Below are 19095 nucleotides of genomic sequence, written 5' to 3'. Positions count from 1 at the left end.
CTGTTCCTACACCTTCCATCCAAAAGGTTCCCCTTCCTACAGCGTATCACTCCCTCCCAATTTATGTTCCCATGTCACTTTCAGCACGCACCATTTCCTACTGGCTCCATGAGTGTATCACATGCCCAGCCCGTGCACCTGCCACCACTCCCCTCCCTTCCCCTCCTGCAAGTCTCAACAGTCAACAAGCTGCCTCCCTCCAGGCCGCTAGCCACCCACCCCAACCCCTCTTCTGGTCTCCTGTCTCCCTCTTCCTGTACTCACCCCACCTGCCTTACACTACTGCTCCTCAACCTATTCCACCAGCCGAAATGCAGCACTGGCACTGTGTGCCCAGCTTGTGCCATGTAAGGTTTGTGTGTGTGTGTGTGTGGGGGGGGGGGGGGGGTGCTCTAGATTGAAAAAGGATTACTCTGAAAGCTACAAAGTTTTCTTTCATTTTTTCATGCCTGTTGATGACTCAACGTTTCTGCTTTTTGGTGAATGCTCTCCTTTACTCCTAAAATATTTACAGTCTTAAACTTCATGGCAGATTAAAGCTGTGTGCCAGACCAAGACTTGAACTCAGGACCCTTGTCTTTCGTGGGCAAGTACTCTTACATTCTACTAGAACCTTCCTACTATAATGAAATCTTATTATTTATGAAAACAGATATACATACAGATTCTCTGTGAAATGCTGTACTGGAAAGCACAAAATGATGTACTACCATATAAACTTCTAAAAAGGGAAAGAAAGCTTTGCACCACTGCATATCTGTGAACTTATGTGGGCTTAGACTGAGGTGCAGCAGCGAATGAAAGAATATGCTATAAGAAAGTAAAAAATTACTTTTCACAAGTTATGACACTATTTTTTCTGAAAAATAAAAACAGAACAATAATCAACAGTCTGTTCGAAAGGGTGCACCTTTGCACATCTGTGAACTGAAAATCCAACGCTGGGTAACATGCAATACTGTGTTGCTCCACCTTGTGCATTTAACAGGCTCAGACCTCCATGATACACATCCCACAAGATGATCGGGACATTGCTGCTTAAGCCCGGCCCACTCTTCACTGGCAGACTTCCTGAGGCATCCAACCGTCTGGAGGGTTTCTGTGATGATGCACTGAAAATTTCATCTGGTCCCAGAAAAACGTAATCAGGTTCAGGTTAGCAGAAACCACAAGCTATTCGCTTAGGTTGATTCCTGCCTCCTAATGGCACGTGTTCACATAGTTGTGATGTGCTCGTGAATCTGAATTATCATTTTGCAAGACAAACCTAACTGACCAAATGCTGACTGTGGGCTCAACAATAAGTTGGAAGTTCCTGTCCTCATACTGCACAGCTTTTAAAATACCTTGAATAGTGATGGCTGGCATTCGACACCTCTACATGATATTGGCCCACAACATGACTGACCCACCTCCATGAAGAACCTGCAGGATTGCACACCTGAGGCCTGCACTGGTACCCAGCCACCTCCATACTCTTCAATGATGATCATTAGGCATCAGATAAATCTTGCAGTCACTGGCAAAAAGAGCCCAATGCACTTGATCAAGCAGACTATTTCAATTTTACAAGGTGTATCACCCAATGAGAGAACATTTTAATCACAACAATAGATTATACACTTTGGTGTTCATTACACTACACAATTTGCATGAGCAATTTTTCCATCTCCAACTTTCAAATCCCTTTACTGAAATTTTATGATACCGGCATTAGGAGCCATCAAGTTTTGATGCATTGCCACAAAAGATAGTTCCAAAATTAGGTCTTTCTCAATAAACTGTAGTTCAATATTTATTACACAATGTTTTGTCTGATTAAGTTTCCATAAATCCATTCATGGATCTCAATGGCAGACATTCTACATTTATATTGAATGTGGAATTCACTTCATTTATTTTAGACGTATTTCTTCTGTTTATTACAGACATTTTATTTGGAGAAGCACACAGCAGTACAGCAATTTATACTTACCCACAGGTGGTCTGAGGTAGACAACTGCCAAGTACCTAGTATGTTTGTGAAAATATTTTTGTCTGGAAGAATTGTTACTGGTGCACCAGGAAAGTGAAATAAATTCCCATTGTGTTTTAATTACGCACACACTTTTACAAAGCAGATGAAATACAGTATAAAAAACTGCCAAATGAGTGGCATCAAACATTGGAGTTGTGTGTTCATACTGCATGCTGTTTCCACTAGACCAATGGTACATAAAGCACTGAACTACTTGAGCATTAGAAAACTTTCTCTACCAACCACCACAGCCTATAGTGACAGTGACTTGTGAAGGAGGCTAGACTCAAGAGATCTTGAGGACAATCAGGATTATTGCTTGCTAGGAATGAGTTGGGACTTATGCTGCAGCTGACCAGTGAATAGATTTGTTTTTCAAGTAAAATAAAAATGCAGCCTTAAAGGATGGAATCAAACTTGAAAGCCTCTGACAGGAAAGTCTAGATACTGAGCATTTAGTTATAAGAGATCAGTGACAAAAATACCAACTCATCCAGCTATTCAGTTATTACAAATTATTTCTATTAGATAATGACTGCATATTCCACATACAGAAAAAGTATGTTTTATTTGTATGCTTCTAGAATGCTGAGTTGATAATGTGTGCAAGATAGGTTTAATACACCAATTTCCTGAGCCTACAGTTCCTCAAACAGTAGCCATCATTCCATGAAGCTGTATTTCCACATTATCCACATACTTGGCAGCAAACACATTTAGTTACATAAAAATATTATTTACAGACAAAAATTACTTACTGTTAATGTGCCAAGGAGCCACAGTGTTGGTTCTGGCCCAACAGAAAATATCAGCCTCAGAATTGTAGAAGCAACTAATGTCCTTACACCAGATTCACGAGGTACTGTTATAACAATAGCTGCAGACACCAGCATTACTGCCCATATCAAACCCGACAAATGATGACCAAGCTCTGATAAGAAAGGCAATATATTAGTGCAGCATTAAAGTATTATAATTGGCTTCAAAATGATTTATAACAAAAGAAAGTATGAGAAACAGCTATGAGCCACTAGATACATTTCAACATTTAATTATGTACTATTTTTTAAATGTGAAGAATGGTATTGAAATGAAGCAGTTCATCATCAAAGGGCTTTAATAATATGCAAAAATTTATGTTGACTATACAAATCATTATTAGCTGACAGCCATACAAAAGTACTTTGAGACTCTGAATGAAGTGGTGCATTGGTTAGACAGTGGACATATTTTCTTTGGAGGACTATGTTTCAAACCAGTCTGACCATATGTATGAAAGTTTGTCATCATTTCTAATTCACTTCAAAGGATTTAAAAAGGATATCGATGATTTCTTGCTCCACACTTATCCAATGAAGCTTGTGAGGAATTTCTGATCAGCACAGCATCAGCAAGGGGCTACACTGCAACCCTTCCTTCCTCCAAATCTGAGAATGCATTCTGTGCACATGAAAAACATGCTTTCAAATCAACTTAGGATACTCCACTAAACACAAAACCAGTTGGCAAAACATATTGAATTGGTAAACTTCATTGTTTACATGGAAATAAAAGTGTTTGGATTGTTGTGTGCCTTTTCTAACCTTGACATCTTTGAGTCTCATCCAGAGACTTTTTACTCATTGAGGTTGTTGAGCACCTGCAGAGGACCAGCTGCAGGTTAAATGGAGATTGTTAGTACTGTACATTTCCAGACCACTGGTCAGGTCTGGAAACAGAGCACTGATCAGTAGTGTCATAGATGTGACTTGTTAACCCTGGCCGGCCGAAGTGGCCGTGCGGTTAAAGGCGCTGCAGTCTGGAACCGCAAGACCGCTACGGTCGCAGGTTCGAATCCTGCCTCGGGCATGGATGTTTGTGATGTCCTTAGGTTAGTTAGGTTTAACTAGTTCTAAGTTCTAGGGGACTAATAACCTCAGCAGTTGAGTCCCATAGTGCTCAGAGCCATTTGAACCATTTTTTTTTTTTTGTTAACCCTGCCTTACACTTCAAAGTGAAGGTAGCCGCCCTGATCAAGAACTTATTTCAGTAACATAGAAGTGAAGGGAGTCTGTACAATTCTGCTGATTACTTCACTGAAAGCAGTGTAATTAAGTTGCAAAGCGGAATCATGTGTCTCTCTAAGGTCTGGCATATGTGGGTTGTGGCACAAATACACTTTTGCAACTTATATCATTAAAGAGGATTATTACACCAGCTCACTCAAATAATACGACCAGGAGAAATCGATATTAAGAAGAATTAACAGAACTGAGGAAAAACAGAACAATATCAGACAAAATTGAAATATATTTTTCCCACAAAAAATCTGAAATTTAGATATAAACTTGAAAGTAAAACTAATTTACATTTCATTTGGTCTGAACTTCACATTATGGCAAAAAATATTATTAAGTAAGATCATCGGAAGTTATGTGCATGCTCAGTATATATAATTTCACGGTTTGGAACTTATTTATACACTTAGAAAACTGATGTAAGTGAAAATACCATGAAGAAAGAAGTACAAATATTTGAAACACACTGAAAGCCTACAATACATTGTACAGAACAGTTAGTCTGTTTTTATATTATTATTATTATTATTATTATTATTACATGGCACTTACTTGGCATTGTTTCAGTAAATGGATAAAAGAATGCTACAATAAGATTGATCAAAACTGCACAGTTAAACAACACATTGCTCCACAATGACATGTGACTGCTAACCCAGAACAAGACAGGCTGACCTGCAAATTAAATTTCCATCAAATGAATATATACAACCAACATGCTTTAAACTTTACACAGAGAATTCTACTCGCACATATTCAGCTACCTTACCTCTTAACTTTTTTTGCCATTTCATTTCATAAAACATATCCTCTGTCCGTTCAAAGAAGTCTGAAACTTTTGAACCTTGGTCATCCCTTTCAGCTGTATTCAAAATTCTTGTTTTTGTGTCTTGTGTAAGATATTCACAAATTTCAGGAATAGGAAAAACAATTTGTTCCAGTGTCCTATCTTGACGCACAATCTATAAGTGAAAAAGCAGTCGCAAGTTAACAGTGTGAAGCTTTTCAGATCTTTATGCTACACATTGGTATGTTTTAAAAAAGGCACTAAAACTGTGAAAGAAAGTATGTTTACTGTGAACTCTTATCACTAAAGATCAGTTTGTTTTCAGAAATTTTAAATGAGCAAATTATAATAATTTGAGTCAATAGTACCTCCAGCAGCAAGTTAATTATGCCCATAAGTAAAATCAATGGTGAACATTCTAGTGACCTTGATCTTGCAATGCTCCATTTAGACATTTTTTCTACATTTTACACACTAATGGAATTACAAAAATGATGCTATATTTTTACTTCACCACTAATCCTCTCATAAATACATGACCCTTAACAGTGAGATGACAGATCACAGAAGAAGCAAACATGTACCACAATGTGTCCATTGGAGGCCTCCTCACTTGTTACCTCAGCTACCATATTTAGACTTGCAATGGCACTCAGCAGAATATACTCCCATCCTCTGCTTTCATAGTATAAGGGAGTCTTCAATATTTACAAACATTTTAATAACTTGTATGGCTTGCAGTGCACTCAGGAAAACTGAGCACATTAGAAATTTCTTTCAAGGGTCACCCATTTTGGTGCATTCAGGACCACACTGAGCTTATAATATTATTCACAACTATATGTGACGTACTCAGCCATAAAAGTCTTTGACTACCTACCCGGTGATATAAAGAATTTAATAACTTCAAACACAAACTGGAACCATATCTACTATCTACTTGACAACTCCTATTATTTCATAGAAGAATTTCAAAATATGGTAAACTCACTAAGGAAAGTGAATCCTGGTGAGACAGTTGGGGAAAATGGTTGACCAGAAGGCAATAACGTTGCTTTGATCCAGCTCTGTATGCTTCAGTATAAATGAGAGACTTACCTGAAGTTTTACAAAATAAGGAACTAAAAACATTACAAATGTATACAAACTTGAGCATGCTGCAGGTGAAAAATAGGTCTGCATCTTGTCTTATAATTGAAATAAATGGTTGTAGCTCCACCATAAGCTGAACTGAAAAGTACCTTTTTTTTCTTTTATTTCTTGATGGTGGCTAGTTTCAGACACCTCTGCCCATTTTCAAACCATCCATATTGTAAGTGTTCCAAATATACAGGTGATAGACTATGTACAAAAACTGCCCCTGCTGTGATGATAAAAATGGCACTTTGGCTGACTCACCAACAGTAAATACTCCACATAGGATGGACATTAAAGTTATGAGTGTCCTATGTGGTCGATTTACTGTTGTTGAGTTGGTCATAGTACTGTTTTGATTATCACTGCAGGGGTCGTTCTCATGACGATTACGATACGGTTGGTTTGAAAATGGATACGGGTGTCCAAAAACAATCACGAGCAACAAATAAAAATATATAAAAAAAATTTCTTAATGCAACTAATGACAGAGCTACAACCATTTATTTGAATATCAAAAACTGTTTATTTTTTTAGCAATAAAAATTCAAAAATAATTCTAGTATCTGAATTGGTCATTGTGGATGTTCACTTCAATCTTTAAGTGAAACCTCAATATCTGAGACATGCAGTCTCAATATCTGATACATACAGTCTAAGGCCAGTTCCTTTTTGAATCTCTAATGGCCTGAAACCTGGGTGAACAATGACAGGGTATGCAAAACTAGGTACATCTGATATGCTTATCAAATTGTGAGGAGTTGTCATATAAGGGGAAAGTAGTGGCCTGAAGTATGGTATATCCCAAATGCATCCCTGGCCATCCTGATTTCCTCAAGACGGACATCATATGATATGCTTACCTCCACCAGATGCATCACTTTTGCCAGAATTCTATAAGGTCCTAGAGCTTTCTGTTCTTTAACTTAATTAATGCCCGTCTTAGTTCCTTCTGAGCAAAGGGAATCACTAGACTATTATTCACATGCTGCTCTACAAACTCAGAGTGAACATGCTGATGGTACTCAGTGTCTTCCTTCATTGTATCGTCCAGCAAAGTTCTGACAAGAGAATGGTCCAATAAGACATGTCAAAACCTACCCTGAAATTTTACACACAGGAAGAAAACAATGAAAGAAATGTACTGTCAAAATTTTAACTGCTAAGAGGTGCTGCAAGTATTACAAAAAAAATAGCTGAAAACTGCCAAATTCGTAGCACACCAGACAGCGTTAGAAATGTAAAGCCCTACTGCCGCTGTAGCAACAGTGCATGCGCAACTAGGCACACACACAGCTGAGGTCAGTGGTAAATTTGTAAACAGGAAACATGACACAATCCAATCATAATTTGTAAAGGACGTTTCATGTTACCATTTGTTGATAGTTTCTCTGACACTACAGTACACAGTTACTATTCTCTTGACTTAGCCTCTCAAGTAACACCTATTACAAATTATCAGTTGCTTTTTTAGTATTGGTAAGTACTAACAAGACAGATAAAGTTGAATTAATATTTACTGTGCTTTTGTAAGACATGCCTGCAAATAGTACCTTTTTTTTCCTTCCAGTTTCACAGTAATGTGGAATCTAATTAACGTTCGCAATTTAGCAATAAATGAAATACAAAGAATCACCTACTTCTCCTGAGGACGTATGTATATGTATTTGTTAGTTGATTTCCTTGACTTTCATTCAAATGACATTGACATTTCATTTGAAATTGCGGATACGTTAGAAGAAATAGGAAGTAACTGTGATGATTCCATGAACTGTGGTCTGGACAATGTCAGCGGTGCCAGTAATAGTTGTGAAAAAGAATATCTTCCACGCCTAAAAAAACATGTTCTGCAACAGCTTTCAGCAACAAAGAAAAGGCAGTGAAATATTGGTTAAACGAAGGAGGGAAAAAAACGCTTGAAGTTACGCAGTGCACAAAGGCATTTTCGTTTCGTAAAATCAGAGCGTGAACAGTAGACATGGAAGAATCAATTACATGAAGTATGAAATATGCGCCAAATCGAAACCCGAAACCATCGGAATAAAAAAAAAAATGTTCGAAAGATTTAGAACTGCTCGTGAGAGGCTTTGCACCATCACTGAAGGAGATCTACAAGACTGGGCCCTACGAATCACATCTGACATGAACATTGCTAATTTCCAGGCTTCATCGACCTGGCTATCCAGGTTCAAGAAATTGTACAGAATAGGAAGTCACAAAATTACCCAGTTTATGTCACATAAATGTGTAGAGCAACTGCCAATGATAGACGATGTTATAGAGAAACTCACAGCTGACGTAAAGAAGAAACTTGTTGTTATCCCTGGAACTGCTGTTCATAATGCTGATCACTCAGGTTTTGTGAAAGAACTGCGTGCACACTGTACTTTACCATTTCGGGGTGAAAAAAAGATGGAGTCGGTTGCCCTATCAATGAATGCAATGACACATTCATATATGATAATGCCAGTGAGAAGTATGAGTGGCTTACTGTTTCCACAACTGTATATCCATCTTCAAGAACAACAAGGCAAATTAGGACCCTAAATAAAAAAATGGACTGTTTAGTTGCGAAAATCTTGTAATTGATGTACCAAAATCTGGAAAAATGGGAAAGAATAATATTTTCAACATTTTCATTCCATGTAGGCTTTCACGGCCGGCGTCTTTATCAGTAAACTCTTCCGGGCTAAGTTGCCGTGGTCGATCTGTAGAACTTCTTCTCCCTGACGTTTCGTTCTCAACTACGGAGAACATCTTCCGAGGTGAGTCGACGACTCACCTCGGAAGATGTTCTCCGTAGTTGAGAACGAAACGTCAGGGAGAAGAAGTTCTACAGATCGACCACGGCAACTTAGCCCGGAAGAGTTTACTGATAAATTTTCAACATTTTGTTCGAAACGTATTCCTACCAGCTGCAGAAACTAATCCATTACTTTTGTTGGATTCATGGTCTGGACATAACGACGCCTCTGTTTTTGTGGAGGACAACAAAAAATTTGTAGATGTTATGTGGATTCCACCTGGAACTACTAGTGCAATTCAACCCATCGATAAAGAATTTTTTTGACAGTGGAAAGCATTTTTCAGGAAATTATCAGACAACATAATTTCTGATACTGCTCTCTGATTTCAGGTTTATCAGCGGAACAGCTTTCTTAAGCTCCAGTCAGTTGCGCATTAGCAGTTTTCTTTGCCACGCTTTACAAATTTGATCGAGCGTGCCTGGTATGCAGCACAATATGCAGAACAATGACTGTGACCATTTCCGACTCCATCCCAGTTCTGTCTAAATAAAACTAGTGGTTACTGCAAAGTGTCTGACTGCACCAATTTTTCCTTTGTCCGGTGTGTCTGGTGCAAGAAAAATGTTTGTTTTTTGTCACTCAATAGACACTTGGCATTTTTGTGATGACTACAGGGAATAAACAAACAACTGGTTCACTGATAGTCAAATGTACAACATTCAAAGATTATTATAAGGAATAGCCTACAGGAATTGTTATAAAATGTCATAATGCAAGACACATTTCATTTCAACAAATTACATGTCCTCATTGATGGAAGGCATCTGTGACATCAAACACTGCCACGATTTTATTTTCTCTGCTAGCCACTTTTATCAGAATTACACATGCAATAACTGAACTGTCGATATGAAGTTATTCAAAAATATGTTTGCATTGTTTAAGCCAGGTTTTCACTGGAGCAAACAAGCCAAAAAGCACAAGCAGAAGAGAATTCTGTCTGGTGCACCCAATAGGCCTCTTGCAGGTCTTCCAACTGGACACTGCTGCAGCTACTTACGTTTCCCTAATCTCCCCCAGTTAGTTAATCAGAAAATGGAGATCTACAGTTTAACATGTAATATGAACCACATGTCTTTCATGGCCACTCCAGCATCTAAGAGAAATGAATGCTCAGTTAAAAATCATAGTGAAAAACATGTGGTTTGAACAATATTTGATCCCACGCTCTCTGGATCACAAAGCACGCACTCTGCCACTAGATCATTTTTGTTTTAGAAAAAAGAATATGGCCATTATACCTTACACGGGTAGTGGAAACGCTAGCTGTGTCACCTCTCGAGATGATGCTCAATGTCAATAATTAGTGTCCTGTTTATAAATTTCCCCTCAATGGTAATGAGAAGCAAGGGAAAATGGCAGCTGACATACAAGGAAAATTTTTGACCAGTGTCTAGGAGAGATGGAGATCAATTCCAGGTACAGTGCACAATCTCCACACATGTCACGCTTCCTTACAAATTGAGACACTTAAATTCTTCAATGCGCCATTTTTCCTATTCCGTCAAGAAGAGTGCGCTCACCATGCAAAATAATCCTCACTGAATAGCAAAGTTTCACACTGTCGCTCTAACAAGATAACAGTTATATCCTGTATGCCAAATATTAGCTCCAAAAACAAAAAAACTAATAACGCAGCATTCATAGGCAATGTTCGCTACCTTGTGTTCTCTTCCACTCCTTCTAGTATAAATGATTCTACCCATATACAAGCAAATGATAGTGAATTTTCTGCAAATTCTCAATCTCACATGTTCGATTCCATTCGCTCCATTGTCAACCGGGCTTTAGGTGCTTAAAATAGGTGTCTGTGTACTGCACAAGTGATTCACCGAGTCGCGTGCAGGGGGGCAGGGCTGCACAAACCGCTGCTATACGCTGTTCTTCGCGTGGCAAAAATGTGTAACTTCATCATTTTTTACAAAATACTTGCAGTGTCTCTTAGCAGCTAAAATTTTGGCAATGCATTTCTTTCATTGTCTTCTTCCTGTGTAAAACATTTCAGGGTAGGTTTTGACATGTCTTATTGGACCAATCCCCTGTGAACAGGTACTGTACTGATGTCTACCAGTTTGTCGCCATTGTGCCGTTAGATGGTTTCAGCGTTTATAATGCAGTGGATGATCAAATCTTGCTTGTTGCAAGTTTATAGGGAAAACCCCAAACATCTGTTACCATTTGGTCATTAATGTACACTTCCTATTTTTCTATGCTTTTTTGGTGCAGTAGCTCTTTATATTCTTGTTAGTGTTCAGTAGAAACATGGCCTTCTCTGTTGTGTTGTTCCCCTAAGGACCTTTGGTAGTACCTCCTCACCTGCCTCGTTCTGCATCTTAAGCACTGCACCGCAAGACTCCAGGGAATTTAAGTTGGATTTTAGCATGTAAGTTATTATCTGCATTTATAATTGTGAAGTAAATTAGATTATTGTCATTTCTTGTAAGTCCATCACAGACTTTCCAGTTGACAATGTGGCCACTGGCTTTTGAGTTTGTATGGGTGATATCTATATTTGTTGCTGCACCTGCATGATTCTGGGAAGCAGGCGAGAGGTGTATTCATGACATGAAGGCCAAGTTCTTGTGTAGCACCCTGAAGACAGAATCCTCTTTCATCAATTTCTCTACTATGCAACAATGTTGATTTTGTGTTTGCATCCATCACGAAAATGTGTCTGTCGCATCAACCCAGTATTGCTGCTGTTTTTCAGTCTCCTGTATGTGGCTGTATCTCCTGACTGCATTGGAAAGATTGCTTAGTAATGTAAAATTTTCCAAAGGTAGTCATTATTTCTATTGTCACTGCATGTTCTCCACAGAGTTGATGTATCTATGTCACTTTTATGTCTTTATGAGGTCACTGTATGATGACCTTATGTTATGATCTGTGCTTTAATTGGCATGTGGTGTAATGCCCCATTTCTGGAATACTGCTCCTGTGTACATATAATGTGTAGGTCCAACTACTCTAACGCTTTCCCGAGTTCTTGCATCACTTTGGCACTGCACATTGCATTTATCTGGTGGATTTTAATCATTTTTCTCTGCTCACTGTGATTAGGGTGCGATTTGGCTGTAAGTGAATGCTACGGGAACCTCGTGAGCACATAACTATGGGGACAATCTAAACTGTCATCACTAACTACCCAACAGATGCTCAGTATCAAGTGTCTTCTGCTTCCCCTTAAAGATGATGTCCTTTGTATTTGTAGCCAAGTTAGTGACACAGAGCTGAGTAGGATCAACCTCCTTCACAACAGGAAACTTTATGGCACAGCCTTTTGGATGAATGTGCCTAACCAGGTGTCTTATTGCTACGGTTAACACACGCATATTCTCTAATGTAGCTAGTCTCATTGCATTTTTATGCATTTCCTAAACAGGTATCAGGTCCAACCATAAACTTCTTCATTTTTCATGCCATGTCCATCACTGTATGTATCCTCCTTGTAATTCCCATTGCCATCTGTAGGAGCTATGATCTGTGTATCTTCATACAAGACCTCTATTAGCTGTTGCGTGCTATCACACTCCACGACTATACTATCTTGTGTGCTGTCACACCTTGCATGCATTGTACTTTCAACTTTCCTGAATTTGAGAGTATGTCCTCCTCTAAGTCTTCCTTATCTAGAGGTAGGCATGCTGTCCGTTCCTTGCTTTCCTTTCTTCTTGACCACTTCCAGAAACTTCACTCTTTCAATTATTCTTATTACTGGCTTTTTTATTGCCAATCTCGTTATTGCCCTCGTCTATAAGGCCAGTCAAGTTTTGGTTTGTGTCACTACGTCTCATCTCATTCTACCCTGGTAAGTACACATACATAGATTTAACAACGGAAACGCAAAACACCAATTCATCTTGTGCACTTTAGAAGTCTCCCAATAGCCAGCTGTAACTAACACATGGTAGTTGTAGTACTGGAAGTAGTAGAGAAAACACTCAAACTGTGCCAAAGTAAGGAACACCAAATTAAATTCCACACTTCAGTGAAAAGGACTCGGGAGCAATGTGATGAGGCAGTTTCCTTTTTAACCATGTTACACTAATGGAACTGGATCAAAAGGCGGTGTTGTGCTGAGTTCAGTCGTAGTAAGAATGATCTTAGTTCTGGTCTACTGCTGTTTGTTTATTTTGTTTGTTTCAATGGGGTTTTATAATTTTCAAGTAATGTCATCTCACAGTGTAACGTACATTTTTTTTTTTTTTGACTGTATTAAAATAAATATTCTTCCATCCTAGAATGACCTCAAAATTGGGTGTAAAAATAATTATAAGTCTGTGAGAGAGTAATCTGTGAATACATGAGGTGGCACTAATATTTCTCAACCATTCACACACAGCAACTGCTTGTTAATTGATGGTTAGGGGCAAATGAGGAGTTAAAAAAAAAACACAATTTATGAATTTTACCACTCCAATTTCAGCTCTCTTCCCACGCAGTTCAGTGAAGGCTACATGCTTTGTGACAGGGGAATCATAACTCTTCAAACAGAGACCAACTAAAGAACCTACCCTCTACTAAATTTTTTTGTTTCTCCACATAAATAGTAAACCCATTTGTTTTACACAGTTATGGGAGAAATTTTATTGATGAGCATCCTGCTGGCTCTTCTTATGTTCTTACCCACTCCTTGGGAGAATGGAATTGTTGGAGTATTTGTTGCTACATGTGATGATACTTTACATCAAAATTCACTGTCCAAGATACATACAACAAGATATTTGTTATTTGGTCCATTAAACAACACTAATGCTATGTCGCATGACTGCCTTGTATTTGTATTCTTAGGACTGTTGCTACTGTTTATGGCATGTTTCCCCGTAAGTGGATATGGTGATAAAGTCACTTTCTTTGACACACTGCAGTTGTTTGTCCATCTGTTTACTAAAATGACAATCTATTTTTTGTAAGTCTTTTAGGTGGTGACAGTTGATAGTTTGGAGCAGGTCACAGATTTTAAGGTTGGTGCACTTTTACAAATACACTTTTGATTGTAGATTTTAGTGCTTGCAGCTCTTAGCTGCATATTATTGTGTATATTGACTTACTAAACTAGTGTTTTAACTATCATTACAAATGACATTGTGAAGGTAAATGACATTTCCAGTTTATTCGAATGATATTCACTTCACCAATTTAAGTGCATTTTTATCCTCCTCTTATAAAAGAGATTCCGTAATTGAGACTGGGTGCTTACCAGACAAGTTAATGTAGAATTCCAGGGATGAGTACAGTGGTCCTGGCCATAGGGTGCCTTTGCCCTTTGTGTATTTCTGCACGCTGTTGGCCTATTAGATATCACTGTTGTCCCTAGAAACTCTGGAAGTATTGAGGAGATAGGGTCACATCTTTACAAAGTTGGAATGCAGCAAGTAGGTGCTGAGCTCCTTGAGGATCTAACCATCTGATACCACCTAGCAGAAGGAATATCGCAATCATAAGGAGATCTATTTGCATAGCCAGTTTTTCCCCAATCTACTGACGGAGGAAAAGGACAGGGATTCATCTAAAGAAATGCACATGTAGACATACGACAAAATCATTAAGACATCTCTGGCCATGTATTGCCACACAATGTGATGCAGAGGATAAGGGCACATGTTCACTCCCTAAAACGTAACACTTATGCCACTTATAATCACTGAAACAGAGAATAAACCAAATAAACTACAAATTGTTTCTATTAATAATTAATAATGCAGTGTACCATCAACATACTTCTATCTGTGATGTGTGATTAGCATAATATTCCAAAGCCTGATTCATCTTTGGATCACTGTTACTATCTTGAGGTTTCAGAAGAGCTGCTAGTTCCTTATTATGTTGTGCAAGTTGGTGACAGAGGATGTAAATATTATGACCCACCTGCAACAATAATAATGAATGCCAGAAATATAAAAGATTAAAGACAATGACTTGTCATTTACCCAATTTATATATGAAAATAGAAGCATTACTTTTTAAAATCTTATTGTATTTTCATAAGCTGTCTAGTTCACTTAAACTTGCAGTTACCTAAGCCCAGCACTGTTGAATTTATGTTTATGAGAGACTTCAAATATTTTCTTATTATATAACTATTTACATATGATGATACATAAAGAGACCACGCCTGTTCTCTTTCTTTCATTTGTGTTTTATCATTCAACCACACAAACAAGAAAATTAAAAAGAGGATGAACATCTACAGAAAATTAAATGTGTTTCACAAAGTAAAAGATTCAGCCTTTCCAAGTTATGGAAAACTATAACTTTGATGAAAAATAGTAAAATACAATGAACTAAAAGCTAATCAGTATGATCAAACATACTTCTCTGGGTGATACACCATCACTACCCTCAGTCGATGTATCTTCTCCATCATCATCATCATCTTCATCCAGAGATTCTTGATGGTAAGCACGACATGCCACTTCCACCTGTAATATGAATTTAAAGTCAGTTACACAATTATGGAGGAACTACATGAATGTTCTGAGGAAGAAAAAGGGTCAAAAATTGTGTGTCGATCTCAGGCCTTGATACTACTATCACAAAATATTCAATTTGTACTTGAATTGTGTGTTGGTTGCTCACTGAAGATTGAAGAGTGATCTAAAACAGTTCTCTCACATACACAGGACTAATAAGAACATCAATAATATTTCGTTACAGCAAACATCAGATGAAAAAGCCAAAAATATTTTCTTTTATACATTGATGTAAATCTGTACCCAATTATATTTACCCACATTTTTCTTTTGTATTCAATTCCAAATTTAATCGGCACAGTCTTTCCAACAAAGACTGCTGACCAGAGATGCCTATGATCTCATTAAAAATTACATGAACAATGCACTGATGTGTGTATAAACCCACTGCTGCCCGAATAACAATACTGTGTATTATAATTGTAGATGTGTGAGCATAAAATAATTTATAATCAATTAAGAGCTCCCGAAGTCATCTATGAAGCAGCATTAGCTGTTCTCTCTCACTAATGCTGCTTTTTGAAAGCTATTTTGATTGGCAGCCATGCCCCAAACCTGCTAAAAAAAAAATAAAAAAAATTAAAAAAAGTACATGGAGACCTACCACTCAGGTAGTTGGCACACAGTGTCAGTCATCCACTTAACTCAACTAATGACACAGACTCACTGGAAGGTCTAAAATTCCACACCATCAGGAGCAGTAACTTTTAGAAGATTTTTTTTATTTTTTTATTTTATTTTTATATAGTGAGGGTCAAAAGTGTCATACTCATAGTAGTGTGTCAAATTCTGTCATATATCAAGGTATGCTGTTCAAAATACCCCCTCACTTTTATAGTGACAGAACCGGGTTTCCACTTCTTTCGATACAATGTCTTGCATTTCTTGTTTTCCTGTCACAGAACCATCAGCAGGGTGAGACTCCTAGCTTGTGTTAAAGACTGATTTTAAAACAGTACAAGTCAGTTTTATTTATAGTTGGTGACCAGTTTTGGTAAAGTAAACATCATCAGACCAAAATGTTCACAGAGAGGAGGCAGCATTGATGAAGCAGTTCCTTATACTACATATCAATCAACGTGAAAAGTAAACAACTTCTTGTTGGCCACCTTGGCACAGATATTTTAGTCTGAAGATGGTTATTTAACCAAAATCAGTCACCAAGTAGACTTCCAAAAGGCATATGAGTCAGTGGATAGACCACTCTCTTTGGAATATTAACAGAACTAGGACTCAACAAAAAACTCAACAGGTTGGTGCGAGTCACCCTCTAAAACATCAAATCCAAAGTAAAGTTTAGAGAAAAATTCTCAGAATTTCCCAATCAACATAGGGGTGAGGCAAGAAGACTGTGTTTGATGTAAATTATTTCGCTGTGTCCTGGAAAAAATCATCAGGAAATGGACCAGATTTCTACTTGTAAACACTGGATTAAGGATTGGAATCAAAGCAAACAGCCTAAGGAACCCCTGTTAGGCTTCTGATGACAGCCTGATCTTACAAGTAAACAATGTGCAAGAGGCTTCTATGCAATGTCAAGCACAGCCAAATACAATGTGTTGTTTTCATTGGACCAAGTTAAGTGTTGCTCATCCATTGATTTATCCAGTTTTATCTTTGCCTTCTTCTAAACCTGGTGTACATTATTATAGATACTTATTTGATAAAGAGACAAACAGTACACAATTTACCCAAAAAATGCAGCTGATAATGAAAACAATATCTGTATCACTAGACAAAGCAAACCTCAGACCAATCTGGCCATGGCACGAACTATCTCACGTGAGCATGCACAGCCACGTTACATTTAAAAAATGTGTGCTTTGTTAACTCAATATGCAAACATAGAAATTGATCAAAGGAAATGCTTTCACAGACAGCTGCAACGGTTTGTTGTTAATATCATTAAATCTGTGGCATCGACAGTATCTTTTTCGATCGCACCCAGCACATCAAACGTCACTCACATTGCCACAGAAGAAACATTCAAAGACCACTGCCATGAGGCACTGCCGTAGAGGGCTCACCAGATGCCGAATTCGTATAACCTCACTGCCTGCAACTTTGACTGGTCAGCACACCTTTCTAAGCTGCCACAATCAGAGCTCTGCCTCAGATTATCCTCAGACAACTCTCAGATCACGTTAAGCATATGGATGACAGAGCAGTGAGATAAACCTAGCACAACATCAGTGAGACTTTAGAAACCTAGCACACGACACTACTGCTACACTGAGTGCTTGTGAATATTCTAAACCAGTACTAGTGGGGGGGGGGGGGGGGGGGGAGAGAGAGAGAGAGAGAGAGAGAGAGAGAGAGAGAGAGAGAGAGAGAGAGAGAGAGAGAGAGAGACTGCAGGATACAAAGTTACTTATACTGAATATGTATATACTGCAAATAAATGTATTTATATTTCAATCATTCTATACATCTACATCTACATTTATACTCTGCAAGCCACCCAACGGTGTGTGGCGGAGGGCACTTAACGTGCCACTGTCATTACCTCCCTTTCCTGTTCCAGTCGCATATGGTTCGCGGGAAGAACGACTGCCGGAAAGCCTCCGTGCGCGCTCGAATCTCTCTAATTTTACACTCGTGATCTCCTCGGGAGGTATAAGTAGGGGGAAGCAATATATTCGATACCTCATTCAGAAACGCACCCTCTCGAAACCTGGACAGCAAGCTAAACCGCGATGCAGAGCACCTCTCTTGCAGAGTCTGCCACTGGAGTTTGCTAAACATCTCCGTAACGCTATCATGGTTACCAAATAACCCTGTGACGAAACGCACCGTTCTTCTTTGGATCTTCTCTATCTCCTCCGTCAACCCGACCTGGTATGGATCCCACACAGATGAGCAATAATCAAGTATAGGTCGAACAAGTGTTTTGTAAGCCACCTCCTTTGTTGATGGACTACATTTTCTAAGGACTCTCCCAATGAATCTCAAACTGGTACCCACCTTACCAACAATTAATTTTATATGATCATTCCACTTCAAATCGTTCTGCACGCATACTCCCAGATATTTTACAGAAGTAACTGCTACCAGTGTTTGTTCCGCGATCATATAATCATACAATAAAGGATCCTTCTTTCTATGTATTGGCAATACGTTACATTTGTCTATGTTAAGGGTCAGTTGCCACTCCCTGCACCAAGTGCCTATCCGCTGGAGATCTTCCTGCATTTCGCTACAATTTTCTAATGCTGCAACTTCTCTGTATACTACAGCATCATCCGCGAAAAGCCGCATGGAACTACACACACACACACACACACACACACACACACACACACAGGGTGTTACAAAAAGGTAAGGCCAAACTTTCAGGAAACATTCCTCACACACAAAGAAAGAAAATATGTTATGTGGACATGTGTCTGGAAACGCTTACTTTCCATGTTAGAGCTCATTTTGTTACTTCTCTTCAAATCACATTAATCATGGAATGGAAACACACAGCAACAGAACGTACCAGCGTGACTTCAAACACTTTGTTACAGGAAATGTTCAAAATGTCCTCCGTTAGCGAGGATACATGCGTCCACCCTCTGTCGCATGGAATCCCTGATGCGCTGATGCAGCCCTGGAGAATGGCGTATTGTATCACAGCCACCCACAATACGAGCATGAAGAGTCTCTACATTTGGTACCGGGGTTGCGTAGACAAGAGCTTTCAAATGCCCCCATAAATGAAAGTCAAGAGGGTTGAGGTCAGGAGAGCGTGGAGGCCATGGAATTGGTCTGCTTCTACCAATCCACCGGTCACCGAATCTGTTGTTGAGAAGCGTACGAACACTTCGACTGAAATGCG

General features: G+C 38.6%; 1 protein-coding gene across 1 annotated transcript in view; it reads right to left on the bottom strand.

The window, feature by feature from the left end:
• Positions 1–19095, bottom strand: part of LOC126469900 (inositol 1,4,5-trisphosphate receptor) — a 345163-nt gene that overhangs the window by 60342 nt on the left and 265726 nt on the right. The window contains exons 37-41 of the mRNA XM_050097248.1: positions 15117–15224; positions 14524–14670; positions 4844–5036; positions 4627–4749; positions 2776–2948 (exon numbers count right to left, since the gene is read on the bottom strand). Of these exons, the coding sequence (XP_049953205.1) occupies positions 2776–2948; positions 4627–4749; positions 4844–5036; positions 14524–14670; positions 15117–15224 (744 nt within the window). The remainder of the gene's footprint in view (positions 1–2775; positions 2949–4626; positions 4750–4843; positions 5037–14523; positions 14671–15116; positions 15225–19095) is intronic.

The sequence above is a fragment of the Schistocerca serialis genome, chromosome 3 (genome assembly GCF_023864345.2).
Source record: "Schistocerca serialis cubense isolate TAMUIC-IGC-003099 chromosome 3, iqSchSeri2.2, whole genome shotgun sequence".
Taxonomy (NCBI): Eukaryota; Metazoa; Arthropoda; class Insecta; order Orthoptera; family Acrididae; genus Schistocerca; species Schistocerca serialis.
This window is presented reverse-complemented; position numbering and strand designations above follow the sequence as displayed.